The following is a 24,302-nucleotide window of genomic DNA, read 5'->3' as shown; positions in this document are numbered from 1 at the left end:
ATATTTTCAACTCTACAACGAAGGAGAAAATGGACTGATGATAAAAAAAAACATAAATGTCGGCGACATTGTGTCATTGAAGATGCTTTGTCACACAGAAATCATTGGTCAATGGGAAGAGTTGTTAAACCAATAAAGTAAGGATTAGAAAATTTGCAAAGCAGAAGTGAAAACTGTAAAAGATGGCAAAGTGAAAGTATTTTTGAGACCAATTGTAGACATGGTTTTACTTTTACCACATGATAAATAGATTAGCTGTCAAACTTCTTAAATGTTTAGAATGTTGATGAATGGTGGCACAATAGTACCAGTTGAGGAGTATTCTGCCCTGCAGAAATAAAAGACCACCTTTGTTGTTTTGGATTGTATATGAACTTGGAGCTTCCTCTTCTGATTGCTTTAAAATACTGTTTTCTTCTGAAGATGAGTTGTCCAATGTGTCTGCCACCGAGCCATGCCGCCCACTGTCCTTTGCAGAACCCATATACAATAATATATACACAAACACCAGTATATCACAGACACACACACACACACACACACACACACACACACACACACACACACACACACTCTCAGACATTTTACTACCACAAGATATAAAAATAAAGAGTGGCAGGAGAGTGTGTATCGTAATTCCTGCTCTGGCCGGACAACCCGAGGGGATTGAGAATCTGAGATCCAGTCCTAAATACAGTGGACCCCCGGGTACAGCGTCCCTGGGTTAGGTTTTTTTCTCATTACGATGTAGAATACTGAGTTTTTTCATCTCCTCTTTAAGGCATTTATCCCGCTTTACGATTAACATCAACAACTGTCATGACATGTGGGGTTGGTTGTGTTTGTTGTTTTGCCTCCCTCTTTAGGCGTTTTTAGGTAATTGCTCTTATTCACTGCTAGCGTCAAACTGCCTCCGCTGCAACGTGTCACTACAATGCTGGTCTGCTAATGGTCAGTGTCTCGACTCCCTAAGATACTGGTCTACTGTTGGTCAGCGTGAAGAGGTCACGAAGATGCTGGTCTGTTATTGGTAGGCGCACGGGGTCACAAAGATCGCTGCCTAAAGACTTGATCTTGTGTGAGAGTCCTTTCAATATCATTTATTATGCCTTTTAGTGCTTAATTCAAACTTGAATTGGTTATTCATGAGTCCCAAGATTGCTAGTGATCTTAAAAAGAGAACTAAGATGACTTGTATGAAAACAAAGCGGAAGATAATCAAGAAATACGCAAAAAGCTAAAATAGTCTGGCCTAAGTTACCCTTACTAGGGAATATGGCAATAACAAGTGTCACTCAAAGGTAATAAAATCCTTCATATATTTTTTATTTATGATGTTATTTGTATGCATGCATATTATATATAAGTAGCACTTACTATACTAATTTGATACCAATTCTTAATATGTAAATACAATTTTGATGTTTTTACCTGGGGTTTTACAAGCATTAGCTAATTAACATAGGTTTTGATTGTCCGCCATACGGCGAATTCGTGTTACGATCCCAACTGCAGAACGTATTAATTTCGTAAACCGGGGGCCCACTGTACAGTCCTCCCGAGGAGATCATAAATTGGGGTCGCTCTCCCGACACCTCTGTTACCTCCACACCATTTTAAAGCAATGATTTTCACTTCATTTTATATTCATACATTTTATTTTTCATATTTCTACATACACATTTTATTTTTCATATTTCTCAATAATATAAACATGAAACAAATATTCTGTATTAAAAATGGAATATGGTGTATGAGCCCATATGAAAGAAGTAAAATGCAGTAAAAAGTAAAGTAAAATGCAATTCCCCCAGCTTTATCTAGAAAGTGGAGATGAAGGTGGAGTCTTGTAAGTTGTAACCACAAACTTAAACCAGAAAGTGTAATGGTGGAAAGGACCAAAAGATCCCAAAATTAATTACACATAATAAATAAATAAGGGTACTTTTATTTTTAATAACTTGTTTCATATATTGCAACCCCTCAGTCCCTGCAAATGTACATTTTTTAGAAATGGACAATATGTGTTTTCTTCTAAGACAATCCCACCAAACATTTTAACTACAATTAACTAAAACATTTTAACTTGCATTTTATAAAATTTAGACCTTATAATTACATAAAAAAGTGGGTGAAGAGTAGCACTTCACAATGTTTTACACAAGAGGAGGTGAGATGCGGGTGAGTGGCACAACATGATGGTCGTCTTCTTGCGGTGTGGTCTTAAAGAAAAAGTGTATCCTAATCCCAGAGTGCCTTGTGTGATTGATGTTGCTTGGAGAGGCCATCTTGACATTTTTGCAAGAACAAATAAAAACATTTTTGGTCCATAGTTTTCAGTCAGAGAATAACAAATCGTGTGGAAAAAATGGTGCAACACAACCTGATTTAACCTCTTGCTTCTTAGTTTGGTGTCAATTTTATAATAAATGTATATTTGTGGCATGTGTAAGTAGTCATTTATTTTTACAAATTTACAAGAAAGTAAGACAGCAGACGGTAATGAACGAAAATCATCCAGTTTCATCCTACAGTAGAAACCTTTGGTCATGGGAGAAATGTGGCATCTTCCAGCGAGAGGTGCACTTGGTGTCACATCAACCCCAATTAGACTGGGTTAAAACAGTATTGGAACAAGGGAGAGCAGAAAGGAATACAGTATAACAAATGGCATGTGCCCATCTCTTTTGGAGACAGTCCACAGGTTCATCAAGTGTTTTCAAAGTTCTTTTGCAACTCCTCCCCTTCATTCGCCCATTCGGGGGTTTAAACGAGAGGGATCCACAGAGGTCTGAGTGGCCTGCGACACAGTCTTAGCACTGGAGGAATGCTGGCTTTACTCAAGATGTGTGAGGAAAAAAGGAAAAGAGAGCTGAGAGGGAGTGAATACACACAGTATAAAGAATTCAGTAATTTCACATTTTAGAGTCGCTCTCATAATGTAGTCTGAAACACACTTTTTAAAAAGACATAAACCAGTAGGTTATGTGCCTCTGTATGTATGCAAGTAAGTGTGTAAGTATAGTATGTGGTCATGTGCCTCAGGGCTTCAGAGACACTTCCTGTTATTAAAACCAGCCCCATCATTCACCTTTTTAATTTAGCTTCTGTACTTTTCTTAACTTTCGTATATTCAGTCTTTTGCCCTTGTGACTATGAATAAGATTAATTGCCATTTAGTGTGGTCTAGCTGTGACAAGAAGGTTTATCATGGATATGTGACCATTTTTGATTAAACAAAAACTATATCCAAACAACTGCACGAGTTGGATGTTTTACAAACAAGTGACAATGTACAACACAAATTTAACTGAACAGTTAAGACACACATTCAACAAACTATTTGTAACAAACACACTTAAACGATAATCATTGTTCTTACTGTTTTAAAAGGAAGTCCACAAGATGTACCACAACCCGTTTGTGTGGAACTGCAAAGGAAATAAAACGAGACAATTCATGCAATGAGGATGGAAGAGCAGAGTATGAGCCAAGGGGTAAACCAAGAACTTGTGAGCCATTTCTGCATCACTGAAAATTTCTGACAACATTACATGATCTTGATTTGTTATAATGCTAGAAATACATCCAGATGTACACGGTGGGTTCTCTGGCTCTTGGCTGAGGTCTTTAGACTGCCTTTTAATTGCAGTTGTGTCATTTCTCTGTTTGGAACCTTAAGCATGGCCCAAGACTGCACAGCTTGGCAGCAGGTTCCTCTTTGAAGAGGATTTCAGTGTATTTTTTTTTTTTTCGTCAATTCATCTTTGAATTGAAAACATCCATTGGAAGTTTTACTTTACCTAACTGGTAAGACTCGTACACCTGATTGGAGAACTCTCAAGAGGAGCACAACATAAAAGTGTTGACTCATTTTAAAAATACAATGAGAATCAGTTAGTCTTGGAATATCTCTGATACATTTTGAGAAAATACTGCAAAAAGATTGGTTTGGTTCACACTGCATCCTGAAGTGTCCCAATTCCAATCTTGTTTCCCTTATGCGATCTGTATCTGGTATTTTAATGGCAGTGTGAATGACACACATCCGAGTTTTTGAAATGTGATCCAGGCCACTTGGTCCTGCATCCAAACCATAGCCGATAGAATGTCTAAGTGCCATTCGTCCGATTTGTTTGTAACAAACAAGGGACAAATGTCACAATTCTCCACACAAAAAGTCAAGAGCAGGTTGACAAACTAAAACAAAAAAGTGGACGTGAGCAAAGACAACTCAATGGAAGAAGAGTAAAGTGCATTATATGGCTCTGTCACTTTCTTTCTCTCTCGGACCGAGACTTTGCTGCGGCTCATAGGCCGGTGCGGCTAGTCTGCTGTTTTTTTTCCACCGGTCAAGAAAATGTGTGTATCTGTTCAAGGAGTCAAATTATGGAACAACTCAAAAGATGTGAATCACTGGCTGTGCTCAAAAAGAATACAGAAAATTGAATAAAACCTTGTATATCTTGTTTGACGTGTAAATTTGATGTACGGCATACAGTATATAGGATTTTATTTATAATATTATGATTGTATATACAGTATTATTTATGTGCAGTGTGCGCAATGTTCACTACATTAATTAATCAATTAAACAATGGGAGACAGAATACTGTCAAAGTGTTGATTGCAAGTTTGCACTGCTATTTAATATTGATCACCCATTTTCTATGAAAATAATGTTGGGACTAAACATACAGGCATGTTCAGTCTGTTAAAGAGAAGATGTTGCAGTTGGTAGACAATTAAAAAAATATATTAACAACAAAAAAAAACTTTCATATACCACCTTTTTGCATAAATATCTGATATTACCTGCGGCTTATAGTCCAGTGCGGCTTATCCGTGACAAAAATCTTTTTTTTTTTTTTTTGCTCATATTTTGCTGCTGCAGCATATATGCTGGTACGGCTTATATTCCGAAAAATACGATGCGTTTGTGTGTTGAGAGAGAGAGAGAGAGAGAGAGAGAGCGAGAGAGAGAGAGAGAGAGAGAGAGAAGAGAGAGAGAGAGAGAGAGAGAGAGTCCACAAGAACGAGATATGAATATATATTAAATATATATTTCTAATTTAAACTATATATTTAAAATATATATAGCTAATTTAAACTTTTCAATTTCAAAATGATATATTTTTTTACCGAGCAGGCTGCAATAAACTACCATACGCTACTGCAATCACAAATTATTCAGCAGAGATCTCTCAGAACAGGTAAAAATCAACTAAATAAATCACTTTCTTTTCACACGCTTCGTCAAGAAGAGTTGCAGGTGAACTCTTTCATTGTTGAAGATGAAAAAAAATTATAAATCATATTTGAAGTGCCAAACATTAAACAAATAAAACATTAATGCAAATAGTGATATTATCACTGCCAACTGATGTCGCACAGACAAAGGTGCACTTTTGAAAGCAAGCAAAGGAATTAGTCGTTCTGGCAAAGTTACGTCATGGCATCAATGGTCAGATGTGTTTGGATGATGGGATCATCTCTCAGTTCTGCTTTATACACTTTTAGTGCCTTTGAAAGAAAGGAGACGTCACATCATATTACTATAATTGTATTGTTTTCTCTACTACATGAGGCAAGACCAACCATAAACAAATTCAAGTACTAGTTTGTGCACTTGTGTGTATTATACATGCAAACCTTTTCAAAGTCAGCTAGCGATGTACTCTTGCTGGCCTGTCCTACACATTTAAGAGAATCTGTCTGTGGAAAAAGACAAAGAATACAGCAGCAGTAAATAAAAGTACAATGCAATGCGAAGTGAAATCAATCAACGTTAACTTTGTGAGGGCATCTATAGTAGAATTGTAAAACTAAATGGATCAGTAAAACTATACCAAATAAAATGACGGATAAGAAGAAATACCACATACTACAATTTAAAAATATAGCTAAAAGTCATACATTAAAATACAAATGATTTTTTTTGTATTGTAATGTACAGATAAAAGTCATACATTAAAATCCATTAAAAATTGTGATGTTTTTTGTTTGTTTTTTTTTCCCCAGGAATCAGGGCAATGATAGAGTACCGGTACTTGTCTTTCAGTGTACCACAGAATAAGCTTGCCACTGAAGAGGGCCTGGACATCCTCTGGTCTGAAACAAAAACATGTATTTATGTGGAACAGCAGCTTTCAAATGACCTTGCAAAAGCAAGGGCTTTTTCTACATATATGGAAATGCTCTTTAGTTTAGGACATTATAAATCTGCAACGCGACCGGATTAGTAAAAGATAATGGATGGAAGAACATTAATAATACTAGCCGTACTCACATTTAAAATTGAAAAAAAGTTACAATTCTTATTTCAATCTGTGCTCGAATAGGTTCATCTGTCTTGGCAAAACGTGGGAAGGGAATCATATATTAGGTTTTTATCATTATGTGCTTATTTCTTGTCTAGAATAGTGTGCATTGCTATCCATGTGTGCAGTCCTAGTTCATCTCGCCCCAGTCCTTAGATAAAGCTGTTGACGCAGGAAAGTGGGAGCTGGGACCTTGGCCCAGCTGTTGGTGGCGCCCGACTAGCTCTATTTGTTATGTCTTGTAATGTGCAATGCTTTGCTGAATGAAAAAAAAAACAGGCAGAGACGCTTGAGCGACGAATAAGTGATATTGGCAACGCATGAGTTCATTCGCCAAGCTCTTCTCCCTTTGCCTGGGCAGAGAAAAGTCAATCTCGGCTGGTCTGAGTTACTCTTTTTGCTGCTTAGCAGCTAGGCTTGTCCTAGTCTTCTTTTCGAGATTTCTCTGACAAACCGCCAGCAAAGTTGCAAAACAAATTACTTCTTTGAAATTGTTTTACTTTAATTTTGTGTAAAATGTGTCATATATTATCAAGAGTCTAACCAGGATAACTTTTATTAGGTATTTGTATGAAAAAGTCTGAAAACACCTTAAATGTGGCTATGTTATTGTTTGCATATTTTATTTTCCAGCTCACCATTAAAGTAATGTAAGTACGTTTAAAGACACCAAATTGAAGTACATTTGAGACCTTTTGAAAGCCAACGTAAAGCAGCCTCCATTCTATTTGACCACTAGATAGCACCAAAGATTTACTGCTGTCAAGCACCTGCTAAGCTACAGAAAAGTACTACCATATCAAAGTGAAAAGGTCAGCAAAACTGTGGTCTTAGCAGATTTGCATAAGCAAACACTCATATTAGCATGAGCACAAGATAATTGGCATACTTTAATGTTCTATTGTGTATAAGGTCACAAGGAGTATTTGTGTGTACACACATGTGAATTGACACTTGCACGAAGTGTAATGTAGTAGATTAAATGCTACATACACAAGCCTAGAACATAAACATGACTTGAAGAACTCTTGAAGAACAATAGAATAAATTCGTACTACCCCTACACCACCTCATACCACCCACACAAGAGTAAATACATTATCTTACATTATCAACCTTATCCACATCTTTTTGTTTCGTTGTGGTTCTCGAGTTGGAGTGATTTTGCACCGAGTCGGCAAAGTAAACAGGTATAATTCATTTATTAGTTACAATGTTTTACTGTATAAAATACCGAAGTGACAAAAGTATGTTTGGGAGCCATATATTTCATGTCAGTCACCCGCAAATGTGAGTGTTGTTTTGAACACTAGGTTCGCGCAGGGACCAATTTGGTAGGAGGAACATGTGCCAGTGAATGTGATTTATAAATTGTTTTGCATTTTAATGTCAGTACAACGCCCGATTTTGGCTACTTAATTCATTCCGACACTTTCCTGAAAATAAGCGGTCAAGATGATGACTGGATGGATGTTTCGTGTCCAGCGGCTTTGAGCGACATTATTAAGGGGTCGTGGCAGCAACTCAGTGAGAACCACTGCAAGTCAAATATGTGTTTTACTTCCTGGTTAGCAATGTCAGTACCATAGAACTCTTATTTAACAAGAAATTAAACCGCCAATGTGCTAAATGCAATGTATATGCATATATCTAAGTGTGTAAAAATATCGCAATCTAGATCCTTTAAAGTTAATAAACTTGCCTATTGGAATAACCAATTAACTTTAGTACTCGTTTGCCAAATGCTCAAATATTATTATTTAGAACATAAGAAATGCTAAATAGTACAGTGGGCCCCAAGATTAGTGATTACGAGATTAATCCGTTCCGCGGTTGGGATTGTAACGCGAAGTCGCCGTATGGCGGGCAATCCAAACCTACGTATGTTATTTCACCAATACATGTAAAACCCCAGGCAAAAACATCAAAATTGTATGTACATACAGTGGGCCCCCGTGTTACGAACTTAATCCGTTCAGCGGCTACGCTCGTAACTCGAACTGCTCGTATGACGGGCAATCCAAACCTATGTTAATTCGTGATTGCGTGCAACGCGTGCAAAAACCTTAGGTAAAAACATCACGACTTTATACACATATTAAAAATGAGTAACATAACCTACTGTACAGTTAAATAACAAATATACAAAGGAAAAATGACATTTACCTTTGGGGCGACGTGACTTGAGCTGGGTGGAGGCGGAGGAGAGCAGAGACCAACCCGCAGAATTTATTGATTTATTTTCTTAAACGGGAACTTTTCTCAAAACTAGAACATATCACCGGCGATTTCCTTCTCTTTAATCCATAATAGAAGAAGCCTCTCAATTTTCTTGGCGATCGAGGTCCATCCCCGGGCAAGGAAAGTCTTGCCCTTAGAAGATTGCTGAGCAGTTACGGCCATACTCACGAGCCATGCGTGCGCCTCCTTCGTATTTTTTTTTTTTTTATTATTATCTCCTGCTTGGTTTCTATTGTCATCATCCTCTTACTTCTTCCTTTACCGCCACTAGCAATTTTAGAAGCCGTGTCTAACAGATAAAGTTTGCAAAGTCTTAACAACATTCCTTCCTTCCGTTTTTGACTCATTTTCTCTCCTTCCTTCCGTCCCGACCAGCTGTGCCATCAAGCTAGATAAAGGCGTTCGGCCAATAGCATATCGGCGTTTCTGTGATTGACGTGACGCCGGCCAATAGCATCTCCGTGAGTGAGACCGTGACTGACACCGTGACTGAGACAGTGACTGTGACATTGTAAGAGCAATATCGTTCTACGTTGCAGTGACAAGCTTTAACTACTGATTTTGATGACGTGGCAAGGCGAAAATATATGAACAAATACAATGGCTAGCATGTCAGATTGCTCGTAAGGCGAATGGTCTGTGCGTAAGTGGGGGAGAAAAAACTCAGTGGACCACGCTCGTAAGTCGAAATGTTCGTAAAAGAGGGTGTTCGTTAACCGGGGGCCGACTGTATTAGAAATTGGTGTCAAATTGGTATAATAGGTGCTACATATATATAATATACATGTATACAATTAAAAAACATCATAAATTAAAAAAAAAGTAGAAATAAATTATTTACCTTAATGTGACGAGGCCATATTCCCGAGTGAGGGTAGCCAAGGCAAGGCTAGTTTAGGCTTCTTTGTATTTTCTGATTATCTCCAGTTTTGTTTCATAAATCATCTTCTTACTTCTCGCTTTAACGTCACTAGAAATCTTGGGACCCATGGCTCATTCAAGTTTGAAATAAGCAGTAAAATGCACCAGAAATATTTATTTTAAGCACTCAGATGCGATCCAGTCCATAGCATGCCACCATTTTGACAGTGACACCGACCAATAGCAGACCAGTATCTTACGGTGTTGCGATGCAGGCCAATAGCAGACCCGCATCTAAGTGACCCGAAGCAGGGCAGGCAGTTTGACTGGACCAGAAAATAAGAGCAATTATCTAAAAACGCCTGAAGATGGAGACAAAACACAAATAATACAGCCAACCCCTAGGGTCATGACAGTTGTTTTTGTTTGTAAGGTCAGAGTTACAAACCACCAAATAGGGGAAGTGAACATTTGATAAATTGCCCCAACAAGGGGTGAATTGTTACACTACATGGGTAAGAAATCACATTGGATTTTGCAATACATAAAGAGTACAATGACTTGGAAGTGACCAGACTGGGATATTACCAGTTATTCTCTCCATTAATCTCTCCTCTGACAAATCCACATTGATCACTGTTAAAGATTTTTGCCAGAAAAAAGAAGCTTATTTTGAAATATACAATTTTTTCCTTTGACTGTACAAAATAGCAGAGATTGGTAACTTACAGTATTTTGCTGGTCTGACATTTGTCAGAGCCCCAACCCCCTTTCCCTAACCGACAGTCCATCTTTTATACGACCCAAGCAAAACTTATCATCGGTCCGTCAGTCAGACAGTGTATTTTTGCCCACCCTTCTGTCACCACTAAAGGTATGGAAGAGAGTCATACATCGCACTCTTCAATTCATGCCTGGCACAATAAATTTCTGTTTCATTTCTGTGAAACAGGAAAAGTTGCCTGCCTCATGACCAAAACTCATCTGAGGAATGATTCATCGCCAGAAACGTGTTTTAGCATTGAGGGTGCAGATGTTTTAGTTTGAGAACGATTTATGGCTTATGAAATATGATAGATGTTTTCCTCAGACATTTTTGGTTCACCTTCACACAAAGCCGTCGGATTTTTCATAAACTTTTCCTACAGTACAGAACACTTCTGAATTAAATATGCAAACAAACTTTATTTCAACAAATAGTTACATGACTATGAATACAAATATTTAATTTATGGTCTTCCAAGTCATATGACAATGGCAAGGTAGTCACAAACCTGCAAACAGAGGGAAGAGAAAATATGATGACAATGTGATAGATTAGTTATTGTTTGACAACAGTCTTCAGGCCGGCGTGCGAAATGGGGTTATGACACTTTGTCATAGAAGAGAATTCTATTCTATTCAGAGGATTGTTTTAATCCCTATGCTGTAGCAATCGGGTTAGTGTTGCAAAAAAATGGATGGGAAACAGGAAAGACAAGCAGCAACTGTACTGAAGATGTTTGTAACCAAGTGTTCTACCTTGCAGTTTATCAGTAGGTTGGGTGTGGCGTTTACGTTCAGAGCTAATGAAAAAACAGGCTTGTGCGAGCAGTTTTCCATGTGCTCCGTAACTCTAGATTCCAGAAGATTTCGTAGGACATCTGGGGTGATGTTCTTCATCTTAAAATAGTGTAAAACAAAACACAATTATAGAAAAGTTTTATCACATTCCACATTGACTGCTAGTCTTCCAGTAAAGCACATTCCCTCATTGTGTTCGATTGTGTAAAGTAGAAGTTATGTATTACCGTATTTTCCGCACTATGAGGCACACCTAAAAGCTTTAATTTTTAAAAAAAGCTGACAGTGTGTCTTATAATCCAGTGCGCCTTATATATAGACCATATCCTGTGCTGACTGCATAAACTGGTGACTTCTCTGATCATTGAGTAGCCATTCCCTTGAGCGCAGCTCCATCTAGTGGCTACATAACAGAATGCAAATGTAGCCCCAGCCACCAACGTAGCTTTGATTCATGCATACATAATAGCCTTAAATTCATGTCGTGAAAACACCACCTCACGGACATTACTTCTGGAAAAAAATAAAACTTTTTGTTTATTCATTTTTTGAGTGAAAATGCCAAAATTCTATTAATAAAGCTTGAGTGACTTATCTGATCATTGAGTTGACATTCTTTTGAGCACAGCTCTATCTAGCGGATACATAACAGAATGCAAATGCAGCCCCATCCACCACTGTAGCTTGGATTGTATGCGCCTTATAATCTGGTGCACCTTATATACGAAGTTTTTTAAAGAATGAGATATTCGTTGAAGGTGCGCTTTATAATCCGTTGCGGAAAATATGGAAATTTAAATAGTTTGTATTATTTTTGTAGCTAAACTTTAAGAGTAATATTTAACTCAAAAGGGTTCACAAAGGTCTTTAGGAATAAAGCAAAGAGATATTGAAAATGAGGCATATTAAAAAAAAAAAAAAGATTGCCCTCGGAAATTACATAGATACAGTTATCAAGGTGATTGCGACTGAGTTGATTACAATGTATGGACAATGTTGCTCATAAATAAAAAGAAAACAAAATCATGAGTGCTACACATTGTGTTTGCGTATCTTGGTGAATTACCGTCATTTGTGATATTTTGAATGAATTGGGTAGTAGCAGAAATATTTGGAGCAGAAAGATTTTTTTTTTCTTCTTTACATTAGCAACATACGCGCAATGATTTTGAAAAGACAACATTGGTCCGCTTTCTTCCCACATGTCATTTGAAGAGGCCGGGAGGCATTGTCATATTACGCATTTCTAGGAGGTGTTTTAGAAGTCATTATTTATTTACTGAGTACTTCAAAACATATTGACACAATTGAAAATGCTAGCTAATATCAGACTCAGATTAAATACATGAATTGTTAGTGTAAATGGACTTTCACTTATATAGTGCTTTTCTACCTTGGGTACTTTACACTAACTAGTCATTTACCTACTGGTGATGCAGCATCAGGAGCAACTGGGGGTTCAGGGTCTTGCTCAAGGACAGCAACAAGCAATCTCATTGGATACTAAGCTGTCAATCAATGTGCTTTTACTCGAGTCGAGCGAGCGAGAGCTCGATGTCGCGCGAACGCGATGTTGAGCAAGGGAGGGAGGAGTATCGCGAGCGAGATGTTGAGCGAAAGAGGGCTATCGCGAGCAAGCAAAAAGGAATTTTGAGCGAGCAACTTTTTTTTCCGTGCTCAAAATCCATCAAACTCTTATCATTGCTCGTTCAATAGTTTTTTTCTGCGCTCAAAATAAATTTTTGGGCGCTGTTTTATTTTATGCGCTCAATTTTTTGATTGTGGCACAAATATAACGCCATAGGAGACAACCACACTACCACTGAGCGATGCCGCCCCCAGTATGTTGGTGAAAAATGTACCTGAGCGATTCTTGAGGATTGCCTCAAATTTAGGACTATAAGCCACGACTTTTTCCTCATGATTTGAGCCCTGCGGCTTATTCGCTGTTTTTTTTTTTCCCTCCCCCACCGGTCAAGCGTATGTGTGTATCTGTTCAAGGAATCAGTTTATGGAACTATGAAATAGAACTCAAAAGATGTGAATCAATGGCTGTGCTCAAAAATAGTTTTAAAATATATTATTAAAAATATAAAAAAATATGTCTCAATTGAATAATATATTGTATAAAGGTTTGTGACGTGTAAGTTAGATATACGGTATACAGTATATATGATTGTACAGTCAGCCCCCTGTTTACGAACACCCTCTTTTACGAACATTTCGAAATACGAGCGTGGACCGCGGAATTTTTTGTCCCCCACTTACGCACAAACCTCCCGTCTTACGAACAATATGAAATGTCAGCCGTTGTGTTCGAACATTTATTTTCGCTTTGCTACGTCAACTAATTTGGAAGTTGACGCTTATTACGGCATCGTTGAACGCTGTTGCTCTTACAATGTCACAGTCACTGTCTCAGTCACGGTGTCAGTCACGGAGTCAGTCACGGAGATGCTATTGGCAGGCGTCACGTCAATCACAGAAATACTGATATGCTATTGGCCGAACGCCTTTATCTAGCTTGATGGCACAGCTGGTCGGGACGGAAGGAAGGAGAGAAAATCAGTCAAAAACGGAAGGAAGGAATGTTGTTAAGACTTTGCAAACTTTATCTGTTAGACACGGCTTCTAAAATTGCTAGTGGCGGTAAAGGAAGAAGTAAGAGGATGATGACAATAGAAACCAAGCAGGAGATAATAATAAAAAATTAAAAAAATACGAAGGAGGCGCACGCATGGCTCGTGAGTATGGCCGTAACCGCTCGGCAATCTTCTAAGGGCAAGACTTTCCTTGCCGGGGGATGGACCTCGATCGACAAGAAAATTGAGAGGCTTCTTCTATTATGGATTAAAGAGAAGGAAATCGCCGGTGATATGTTCTAGTTTTGAGAAAAGTTCCCGTTTAAGAAAATAAATCAATAAATTCTGCGGGTTGGTCTCTGCTCTCCTCCGCCTCCACCCAGCTCAAGTCACGTCGCCCCAAAGGTAAATGTCACTTTTCCTTTGTATATTTGTTATTTAACTGTACAGTAGGTTATGTTACTCATTTTTAATATGTGTATAAAGTCGTGATGTTTTTACCTAAGGTTTTTGCACGCGTTGCACGCAATCACGAATTAACATAGGTTTGGATTGCCCGTCATACGAGCAGTTCGAGTTACGAGCGTAGCCGCTGAACGGATTAAGTTCGTAACACGGGGGCCCACTGTATGTACATACAATTTTGATGTTTTTGCCTGGGGTTTTACATGTATTGGTGAAATAACATACGTAGGTTTGGATTGCCCGCCATACGGCGACTTCGCGTTACAATCCCAACCGCGGAACGGATTAATCTCGTAATCACTAATCTTGGGGCCCACTGTACTATTTAGCATTTCTTATGTTCTAAATAATAATATTTGAGCATTTGGCAAACGAGTACTAAAGTTAATTGGTTATTCCAATAGGCAAGTTTATTAACTTTAAAGGATCTAGATTGCGATATTTTTACACACTTAGATATATGCATATACATTGCATTTAGCACATTGGCGGTTTAATTTCTTGTTAAATAAGAGTTCTATGGTACTGACATTGCTAACCAGGAAGTAAAACACATATTTGACTTGCAGTGGTTCTCACTGAGTTGCTGCCACGACCCCTTAATAATGTTATCAATTAAACAATGGGAGACAGAATGTTATCAAAGTGTTAATTTCAAGTTTGAACTGCGATTTAACTCTGCAGTATTCTGTTGGTGATATGTAAGTAATATTGATCCACCCATTTTCTACAACTATAATGTTGGGACTAAACATAGAGGAATGTTCAGTCTGTTGAAGAGAGGATGTTGCAGTTGGTAGAGAAAAAATATATTTATTCTATTTTTTTATAAATATCTGATGTTATGACCTGCAGCTTATAGTCCAGTGTGGACTTACTTGTGGCAAAAGATGTTTTTTGCTCAATTTTTGTTGCTGCGACTTATATAAAGGTGCGGCTTAGTCTGGAAATGTGGTATTTAATGCAGCACAAAGCATATATGAAGCATTTTCACAATATCAGGTTTGTGTCTCAGAAATTGAAAAATAGATAAAAGGAGAGATTTTAATTTATTCCAATTATGTAACTTATTCTTCGGACTATAAGCCATGACTTTTTCCTCATGTTTTGAGCCCTGTAGCTTATTGTCCAGTGCGGCTTATCTGTGTTTTTTGTTTTTTTTTGCTATCCACCAGCAAGCAAACGTGTGTATCTGTTTGAGGTGTCAATTTATCGAACAACTTTCAAATAGAACTGAAAAGGTGTAATCAATGGCTGTGCTTAAAAAAAGTTAAAACAATATATTATTAAAAAATATATATATGCCTAAATTTAATAAGAGAATGTATAAAATTTTGGGTAAATTTGTGATAGTGGTAAATTTTATATACAGGACGGAGTATATGTGATTTTATTTATGTATATATGATTGTATATGAATTATTTAGAATGCATTATGTTCACTCAAATAAACTACAAAACAAAGGAAGATTACGTAAAGATCTGATGTTATTACCTGTGGTTTATAGTCCAGCGCGGCTTATCTGTGACAAAAGCCATTTTTTGCTCATATTTTGCTGGTGTGGCTTTTACACCAGTGTGCCTTATAGTCCGGAAAATACGGTATTAGTTCTCTTTAAAGTGATACATAATACACAAAGGGAGCTTAGAAAATTAAATTACAGCAATTTGAAGGTTGGCAAGTAGAAATCCCTAGTTTTGTGAAAAACATTTTTGGCATTTAAAGTTTTGGCACGTTTAACTTTCAATGGAGGCCATCGTTTACTTATGCCTTATTTTCATACACTTCCACTACAATTTGAACCTTTTGCCAGCTGGGAAACGAAAGTCGAGATCTTAAAGGGGCAATGTGTAAGATTTTTTTCAAGATTTTTTCATTTTCATTAAAAAGGAATAAATGATTGTAAATGCCCAAAACTTGTAAATTAATGTGTTCTTAATGACCACCAGTATGTTTAAAATATTATCATGGGTCCAGTTATGATTAAATTAAATTACATGGAGGTTGGCACTTCTCCGGCCATGTTTGTTATAGCTACGGACAATGGTAAATGCAGCACCTGCAGCACCTCCTGCTGGCCGCAGTGAAAAACTGTCTAAATCTTACACACTATCCCTTTAAGGACGTTGTTTTTGTATGAATGTCAAAATGGCCATCTCTGTTGAAAATGTTTATTTTCGTCAATAGGTCAAAACTAATATCGCAAAATGGATATCTCTGTTGAAAATATGTATTTCCGTCAATAGCTCAAACTAATCTCTGCTACATAAGCCCGGTGTTGTGAAAATGCATCACATACTAATACCTGAGCTTTGGAATTATGTTTTTGTTTGTTTTTTTGTCAATGATACAAACCTTTGTATTTATGTACAGTCCACATGGGCAGGAGATGAAATGGATGTTGATGTTCAAGTAGCTTCTAGCCAACAAAAGATTAGGATCAGCCCTCAACAACACAAACTCCTTTAACAGCCAACAAGCACAATGGTTTCATACTTACGTCTGGCACATGGGGCAGATTACATGAGTTTCTTCCATTCCTTTCACAATAGATGATATGTATTGCTGCTCAAACTGATGGTTTCTCTCATACTCGTTAATAATAGACATTTCTGAAGCATAAGCAAAAAAACACACAAAAAACAATGTAATTAATATAAATGGAAACACCTCAAAAGATTTAGTTTCCTTTCTCAATTAATGATTTCAATGTAAAACTAATTTCTCCAACAAATACATTGAATGTTTAAAAATTAAAGTCTAGCAATTTTTTTTTTTTCCATTATGACCAAAGCCACAAGAATTCAAATCATTTTCCCTCTCGTGCAAACACATTCAGAAAAAAGCCATATACTTAGATGTCTCTGAAAAGATAAATGTCAATAGTGTTTCTCTTCCTGGTCTGGACAGCAAAACATCATAACAAAAATCAGTTGGCAATCGACTATGGTAACTTATAAGCCTGTTCACAATTTCTGACTGCACTATGCAGTATGTTAAGAATACAAAAAAATAATACAGTACAGTGTTCCCTGATTTTCGCGGTCAATGGGGAACGGAATCCCCCCGCGATAAGTAAAATGAAGTAGCGCCCTCACTTTTCACATTAAAAAAAAAATGTATTAGCAGCGGCCCAGACGTTGAATTATAGTCTAATCTGTACATGACCAAACATGATAACAATGGACAGTTTAACTTGAAACACAATTTTATTATAAAAGAAATCTTGGTAAGAGATTCCCAACGGTCTGGTGAACGTCGTCTTTGCTCTTCTGCCTGGTGCCTGTTGACAACAACGTGTGCCGGGGTGTGTTTCATGACTGACACGGCATGTCCCTGTGCAATTGTAATCTACTACCGCCCCAACTCCCGCTTTTACACCCACAGGGACGTGCCATGTCAGTCAAGAAACGCAGTTGTTGGCACTCACACGCACACACACACATTTTTGAGGCAGAAACACAATGGGGCAGATGTTCACCAGACCATTGGAAATCTCTTACCTAAATTTCTTTTATAATAAAATGGTATTTCAAGTGTAAACTCTTCATTTATATCATGTTTCCTCATGTACAGATTAGACTTTAATTCAACGTCCGGGCGGCTACTATAATGACCACAGCTGTGCAAGACTTCAAAGGAAAGGTTTACTTAACGTACTTTACAGTGTATAGGGTTTAATTATTTAAGATTTAAGTAAATATGTGTACTGCAGTAGTTCCACGTCCGCATAGGGCCCGTGGCAAATGCATTTATAGCTACCTCGTCTGTCCGGCATCCAAGAAAACGTCAAAGCTTCTCCATAATACAGTATACCCCCCCCTCCCCCCCACACACACACACACACACACACACACACACACACACACAAAAACGCAAAGGACCAAGGGTGCGAAAATCAAAGTGTGAAGCAGCAAGGGATCTCCGTATTTGTAAGCAATGGACGTGAGGGAGGGTGAGACAATCACATGTCTTGTAAGAGTGGCCGTAAGCTGATTACATATTGCCTGGCCAGTCAGTTGAGGACAGTACTTGGAGCATTCTCCAGGTGAAGATCACACGCAAGCGCAGCAGAAAGAGAGCAGCGAGGAAGAAAGAAAGCGGAAATCTGTGACCGGGAGTGTTTATGTAATAAATTGGAATTTCATGTATAAACTCTGCATGTTATCATGTTTAATCAGCTACAGGCTCCACTCCAGTCAGATGTCTGAGGGCCGTTACTGCAAGGACAACTCTATCCCTCCGAAACGGGAAGGGATAACAATACAGTTACTTACGATAAGGATTCATAATTTAAGACTTAAGTAAATATGTGTACTGCGGTATTCTTCGTCTCAAATAGGTGAAGAATAAATACTTTTCACATTTAAAAAAACTCTGGTACCCACATACAGACGCATGAAAATTCTTGGGAGGCTACTTCACAGATTTCCCTTTTCATGGGGGTGTTAGGTCCCCATTCACCGCGAAAACAAGGGAACACTGTATACCCTATCTGTAATATTTTTTATGCAGGATAATTAAAACAATGCACTATATCACAAAGGACCAGGTGCATAAATTGCTGGAAAAGCCATTAATTTGTTGCAAGAGTGACAATAAAACTGGCCAGATGAATCCGAGAATAATCTTAGCCTGGTTGTTAGCCTGGCTAGCACGCTAGTGGCAGAAAAGAAATCATCATTGTAACTGAGTCGGGTTAAATTTAACCTGCTTTCATGCCACCGACTCCTTACTAATTTAGGCTGGGATAAGTACCATATTTCAGCTTCATCCCTCATCTTGGCTTTGCGCAACACTTCTTATCAGACTTGAATATGACAGAAATGAAGCAATGACACAAACTTGTGGCGCTGTGCCACCAACTTAGCCCAAAAACCGTCCTCTTTAAATATTAAAATTTAAACGTAAAGCCTAACCGTTGAGTTTGTCGCATAGTATGCATTTTTAAAAGGGTGAGATCGGGAACCAAACCTCAAATACCATGTTTTTGGAAGGCAATTTAAAGGTAATCATAAAATAATTGGTTGTGCTGTTGATCATCTATGTCTCTCTTTAGAATACTTGTCTTCATTTAACACAGTTTGAAAAATGAACGAGTTACTGCACTCCACTTTAAAACGGTCAATTTTTTTATATCATTTTGTCAACATGCCAAAATATTGACCAGTTAATTCGGCCAGGATTTTAGCAATGCGACGATTTGCATACTGATTGCAAGTGAGCAACATTACCATAAGACTGGAGCTCTTGCTGGATTTCCTCTAAAACTGCCAGTTCATCAAAGTCCCTCATCACGTTGTGAATCTAGTATTTAGAAAGACGTCACGGTTTAGCGATATCGTCATTTTTTGAGGGTACAAAGATCGAACAAGTGACTGTACCTCTGCGATGCCTCCACTGTCCCACAGAGATGGCAATCTCCGATCCTCTGACTGCAGAGCGGCCCACTCCTGCTCCATGACCTCTTGTACGATGATGGAATTTGCAGCGCTGTCGCCCATTTTGCGGTATCGGTCAAGTAACCTCGAGCGGCTACTCTTGAGCCTTTCTACACATCGCTGTTGGAAATAGAGGGAACGCAATGTAACCTTTCGCCTGCCAAGTAGCAAAGTAATACACCCTACCTTGCGATATGTTTCTTTCCATGGCGGAGTAGTTCCTTTATAAAGTGAGCGATGTCTCTGCAAAGATTCCATTTCACAATCACAGATGCCAAGTTAGCTGGACAAAAAACAATTTGTGACTCCCGCAGAAACAAACCAGAACCGGTTTTAATACATACAGTGACCCGGGAAGTGAATGTGTGCTGACACGTAATGCATTGTGGGGCATGTAGTTGACACATGGGAAAGTACCAGATTTTTAGTTGCCTTGAAAAGGCGATTGAATAAAACAATGTGGTTTTAAAAAAAGATTTATTTTATGTATATTACTGTTATTGTCAAAATAATGCTTCCTGACAAAAGAAATACACTTTTTTGTTGATTAAATTGGTAATATTACAAGAAACTACAATAATCAAGTCCAAAGTAAACATGTCATTGCCTTGTACTTGCACGGTGTAATGATAATCAAGACGATCTACTTATGATAATGTCATCCATGTTGAGGATATTTTCACGTTATGACATCTTCATTGGTATAGTATCTCTATTTTATGCTATCAAAGTCAAAGTCAAAGTCAAGATTATTGTCAATGTTGTGGCGAGGCGAAGAAACCACACGTTGCTGTGCTAGTGGAGATCTTTACTCTTCGCATGCCATCACAAAACTCATACAACAAAGTCCAAAACAGCAAAGACAAAGCCAACAGGTTCAAAGCATCAAAGGATCATAGCATCATGCCTACTGGGTGTGAGACATGGTCCTAGTGTCCGCCACACAGCTCCCCCCCGAACACCCAGAAAGGCATAACGGAAAACCCCACAGGGTATTCACCAGTCTGGCACCCTGAGTCTCAGTCCGGTCCTGGGCGGTGTATGTGACACCAGGGCCCCAGGTGCGACAGGAGTAAGGGTGAGACGCTCAGCGTGAAAACCATGAGGTAGCGTTGGCAAAGGGATGTTCTGAAGTTCCGCAGGAGCCGGAGTGGCAGTGCTGACCTGCATGCTGGCAGGCACAGTGGCTTCCGAGGGACGGCCGGTCGCGGCTGCGTCCCAGTCTGTGCCTGGGCATGAACCTGCTGCAGCACCAACACCAGCTGACCCACTCCGATGTATACTCGGACCATACCTGCGGGCATGGTGAATCGGAGGGGCGGCTGAATGATGGTGGCTGGAGGCCTACTGCTGAGGCCGGACGGACATCGGTAGTAGATGAGGCCGCCCGGCTGGAAGATCCCGGTCGACGGCCAGGGACTCCGAAATTGGACTGCACAGCCGTTCTCACCGGTGCCCGTACCAGCCTGTTGCTGGCTGGCTCGATCCCTGGTGCGCCAAGGGACTGGGCGACGGGTAAGAGGACCCTTGTCGGGGTGCTGGCTGGCTGACGTGGTACCAGCTTGCTGCATTACCTGACGTATAGTAGGCTGGTGGAGGAATGTCACGATGTGGGACGTCTGCGGTGATTCCTCGCTGAAACATTCTGACGTCCGGGGTCACCCATGTGGCGAGACTACATCTCCAACAGCACTGACTAAACCTTCTAACGTCTGGGATAATAATATGGCAAGATGACCCATCCGGGGTCACCAATGTGGCGAGGCGAAGAAACCACACGTTGCTGTGCTAGTGGAGATCTTTACTCTTCGCATGCCATCACAAAACTGATACAACAAAGTCCAAAACAGCAAAGACAAAGCCAACAGGTTCAAAGCATCAAAGGATCATAGCATCATGCCTACTGGGTGAGAGACATGGTCCTAGTGTCCGCCACAATGTGATGTTTTTTAAAGTGACAATATCTCGTTATCTTTAAATTATACTACATGGAGCAGTGGCACTTCTCCCGAGGCTTATGGCATTAAATTGATTGTTTTATTGCTGCATTTACCGTAATGCCCCTAAAGCTCACACGGGCGCATGTGAAAAATTACACATACTCCCTTTAAACTGACAATATGTAAGATTTAGAACATTTTTCATTAGAAATGAACAAATTAAATTTTTATAAATTTAAAAAACTTGCAAATAATTGTTTTCTTAATGAGCAACAGTATGTTTAAAATATAATGTAGGTCTAATTATTATTAAATTATATTACATATAATATAATGTCTGTTATAGCTACCACAACCCAAGGAGGAGTGTGTATTGCTGCATTTATCATTTTTTTTTATTATTGTAAGCCACTGTATCATAATGAAACATAATACAGAGTTAAACAAAGTTAACAAAATAAATAAAGAAAGAATATAGCTGATCACTGATTCAATCAGAAGATGAACCAATATACAATATCTATATACCCTTGTGCGGTATTATGTTCACTCCATAGATCTTTATATCAAATGACTGAATTAATTTTCAAATTTTGGTCAAAGAGTGCTTAACCCTTGTGCGTTATTTTGACCAATCCTTGGCTCTTTAGATCTTTACAAGTCATTTCACATCAAATGGAAAGCATCAAAAGAGAACACTAGGGAGCCGAAATTTCACCCATATGGTAGCAACATGTCAAATTTCAAAATGACACGACCACTTAGTTATTACGCTATCAGGAGTGTGCCATCCCTTGTCTAAAAACTGCAAGAATGATGCACAAGAAAATGACCTAAAATAGTTCAGAATATTGCACAATGGTCAAACAACTTTATTTATTTCAATCCTCCCACAGTATATGGAGATTTGGAACAGCCTGGTCCAGAAAAAGCCAAAGGTTGGGTACAATTGACACCTATTAAAATGCACTTGGAAAAAAAACAACAACAATTAAACACTAATAATTGTCCACAAAACTCTCAATACACAGAACATGGAACATGGGCTCCCTTTTCCAAAAAAATATATAAATGAATGACAAAGAAAAAAAAAACACTGTAAATGCTGTGAAATCTTGGATTAGTACAAATGGAAGTACATGAAGTCACTGGAGTTAACAAAATTGTATTTGGTGCAATAGTTCATTTGATTTACACCATTTACAACCAATCACCCATTTTGCATAAAATGCTAAAAATCTGCCAATCCATGCGATTAAATATGCGTAACATGGAAAAACCCTTAATTTCTTGCAAGAGTGACGGTAGAACTGCCAGATAAATCCCATTGTGTACTAACAGGGTTTTATCAGTTGGAATAATACTGTACTCATTAGGCTGATGTCAGGTTCACCAAGCCAATTACTGTCAACCCGAGCCTTTGTCTAAAAGAAAGAGAGAAGGCAACGGTTATGCTCATGCATGAGGAGAACGAGACAGGACCACAAAGGCTGCAGTGCTGCCGCGCTCTGAGGTACTTCCTCGTTCCCCTTAGTTTTATTATTCAGAGGTCCCTAGGTTACATGTAGGTTCCGGCCCTAGAGGGTAGAGATGCATGGGGGAGCGATGTATGTGACCGGAACCCAAAATCTTGTAATACATCTTGTGACAGCTAAGCGCACGCGTGTAGGTGTGTGGCTCAATGCAGTATGCAGCAACACGTTCCAGTAAGAAGGGTGCTCGGGTCCACCGCATTTCTCCACCCGACTTCTTCTTTCTTGGGGAGCCTTCCAGGTGACCCCGGTCCAGGATGTTGTTCAATTGTTGTTTGACAGGCCCTGTCTGAGAAAGACTTCAACAACCACCAGCACACAGCCTCGAGCACTCTTGTCATGAGTGGAACATGTTGCTATCCTAATGATAAGGACAGGGTGTCAAATGTATAATCACATTGAATCAGAAACATTAATAAATCGCTTCATCAATCAACAGGAACATCTGATCAACATAACGTCTAACACATGGGTGATTAGTACATTAGTACTTCCCTGAGTATTACTGATTGCTACATTAAGGACATAAATCGACATGGTCCTATTTGATTGGCACATCTGATTAAAAACATTGATTAAGTACACAATATATGTAAAGGATTCTTAAATTTCTCCAACAGCTGAAAACATTAAAACATAAAAGAAAATGTACATAGCTATGTCATTAGAGTTTTATTTCTATTTTTTTTATTTAGTAATGCCATTTCAACGTAGGCCCAATGTTCACTTGGATTCACACACAATGCTTTTTGTTCCTCATTGGGATGGCAAAAATTATTTTGGTTATAAGATGTTGAGTCATAAGAGTGCAAAAACTCAGGTGTGGGGGTGTTCGTTGAGGCCATGGAAAACAACTTCCGGACGGCTTCGAAGAAATTCTGGTCCACCATCCGCCATAATCGAAACAATTTGAATACGTCTGTTACACAAAATGTACAATAAAAAAAATCAAAATTGTACCCATAATAGTTTATTCAAATCTTTTATCTGCTATATTTGATGTAAGTTGGTCAATTATCAGTAGTTCTCCACCTTTTTTCAGTGAGGTACCCCTTGCGACATATGTTTTCAGCCAACCCCTTAAGCTGTGCAAAGATTTTTTGGGTGGAAAAAAAAATGACATCACTTTAGAACGTCTTAAAATGTATTTGTTATTCCACAAAAAAATAATAAAAAAATAAATGTCTTCTTTTGGATCATAGAAGAGATCTGTTATCAAAAAAACTTAACTTCATTATTAATAAATATTTGACCACGAAAAATAATCAACATAAAGAAAAAAAAAGAAATAATTATGAGTAAACATTTGTCCACAGAAAAATATTCAATTTAAAGAGTTCTGTTTTGGGATCATAG

At 38.5% G+C, this 24,302-nt stretch overlaps 1 protein-coding gene across 12 annotated transcripts; it reads right to left on the bottom strand.

The window, feature by feature from the left end:
- Positions 1-1,715: 1,715 nt before the first annotated feature.
- On the bottom strand, positions 1,716-19,830 carry rpain (RPA interacting protein). 12 transcript variants are annotated; one of them, XR_015868158.1, is made up of 8 exons: positions 19,661-19,830; positions 19,418-19,594; positions 19,268-19,340; positions 16,534-16,645; positions 16,389-16,452; positions 5,653-5,715; positions 3,383-5,523; positions 1,717-2,872 (listed from the first exon to the last, which is right to left on the bottom strand). XR_015868158.1 is itself a non-coding variant. In XM_088436681.1 (8 exons), the coding sequence occupies exons 1-7, from the start codon at positions 19,730-19,732 to the stop codon at positions 3,387-3,389; spliced, it is 606 nt and encodes a 201-aa protein (XP_088292807.1). In that variant the 5' UTR covers positions 19,733-19,830; the 3' UTR covers positions 1,729-2,872; positions 3,383-3,386. The 12 variants fall into 12 exon arrangements, 11 of the variants coding, with proteins under 11 accessions (XP_088292804.1, XP_088292805.1, XP_088292809.1 ...); XM_088436681.1 differs by having other exon boundaries at positions 1,729-2,872; positions 3,383-3,431; XM_088436682.1 differs by having other exon boundaries at positions 1,729-2,834; positions 3,383-3,431.
- Between the last annotated feature and the right edge of the window lie 4,472 nt (positions 19,831-24,302).

This window comes from Hippichthys cyanospilos, chromosome 16 (assembly GCF_059441005.1).
Source record: "Hippichthys cyanospilos isolate Australia breed blue-spotted pipefish chromosome 16, RoL_Hcya_1.0, whole genome shotgun sequence".
In the NCBI taxonomy this organism is placed as follows: domain Eukaryota; kingdom Metazoa; phylum Chordata; class Actinopteri; order Syngnathiformes; family Syngnathidae; genus Hippichthys; species Hippichthys cyanospilos.
Note: the sequence above shows the minus strand (reverse complement) of the source record. Positions and strands in the feature narration are given on the sequence as shown.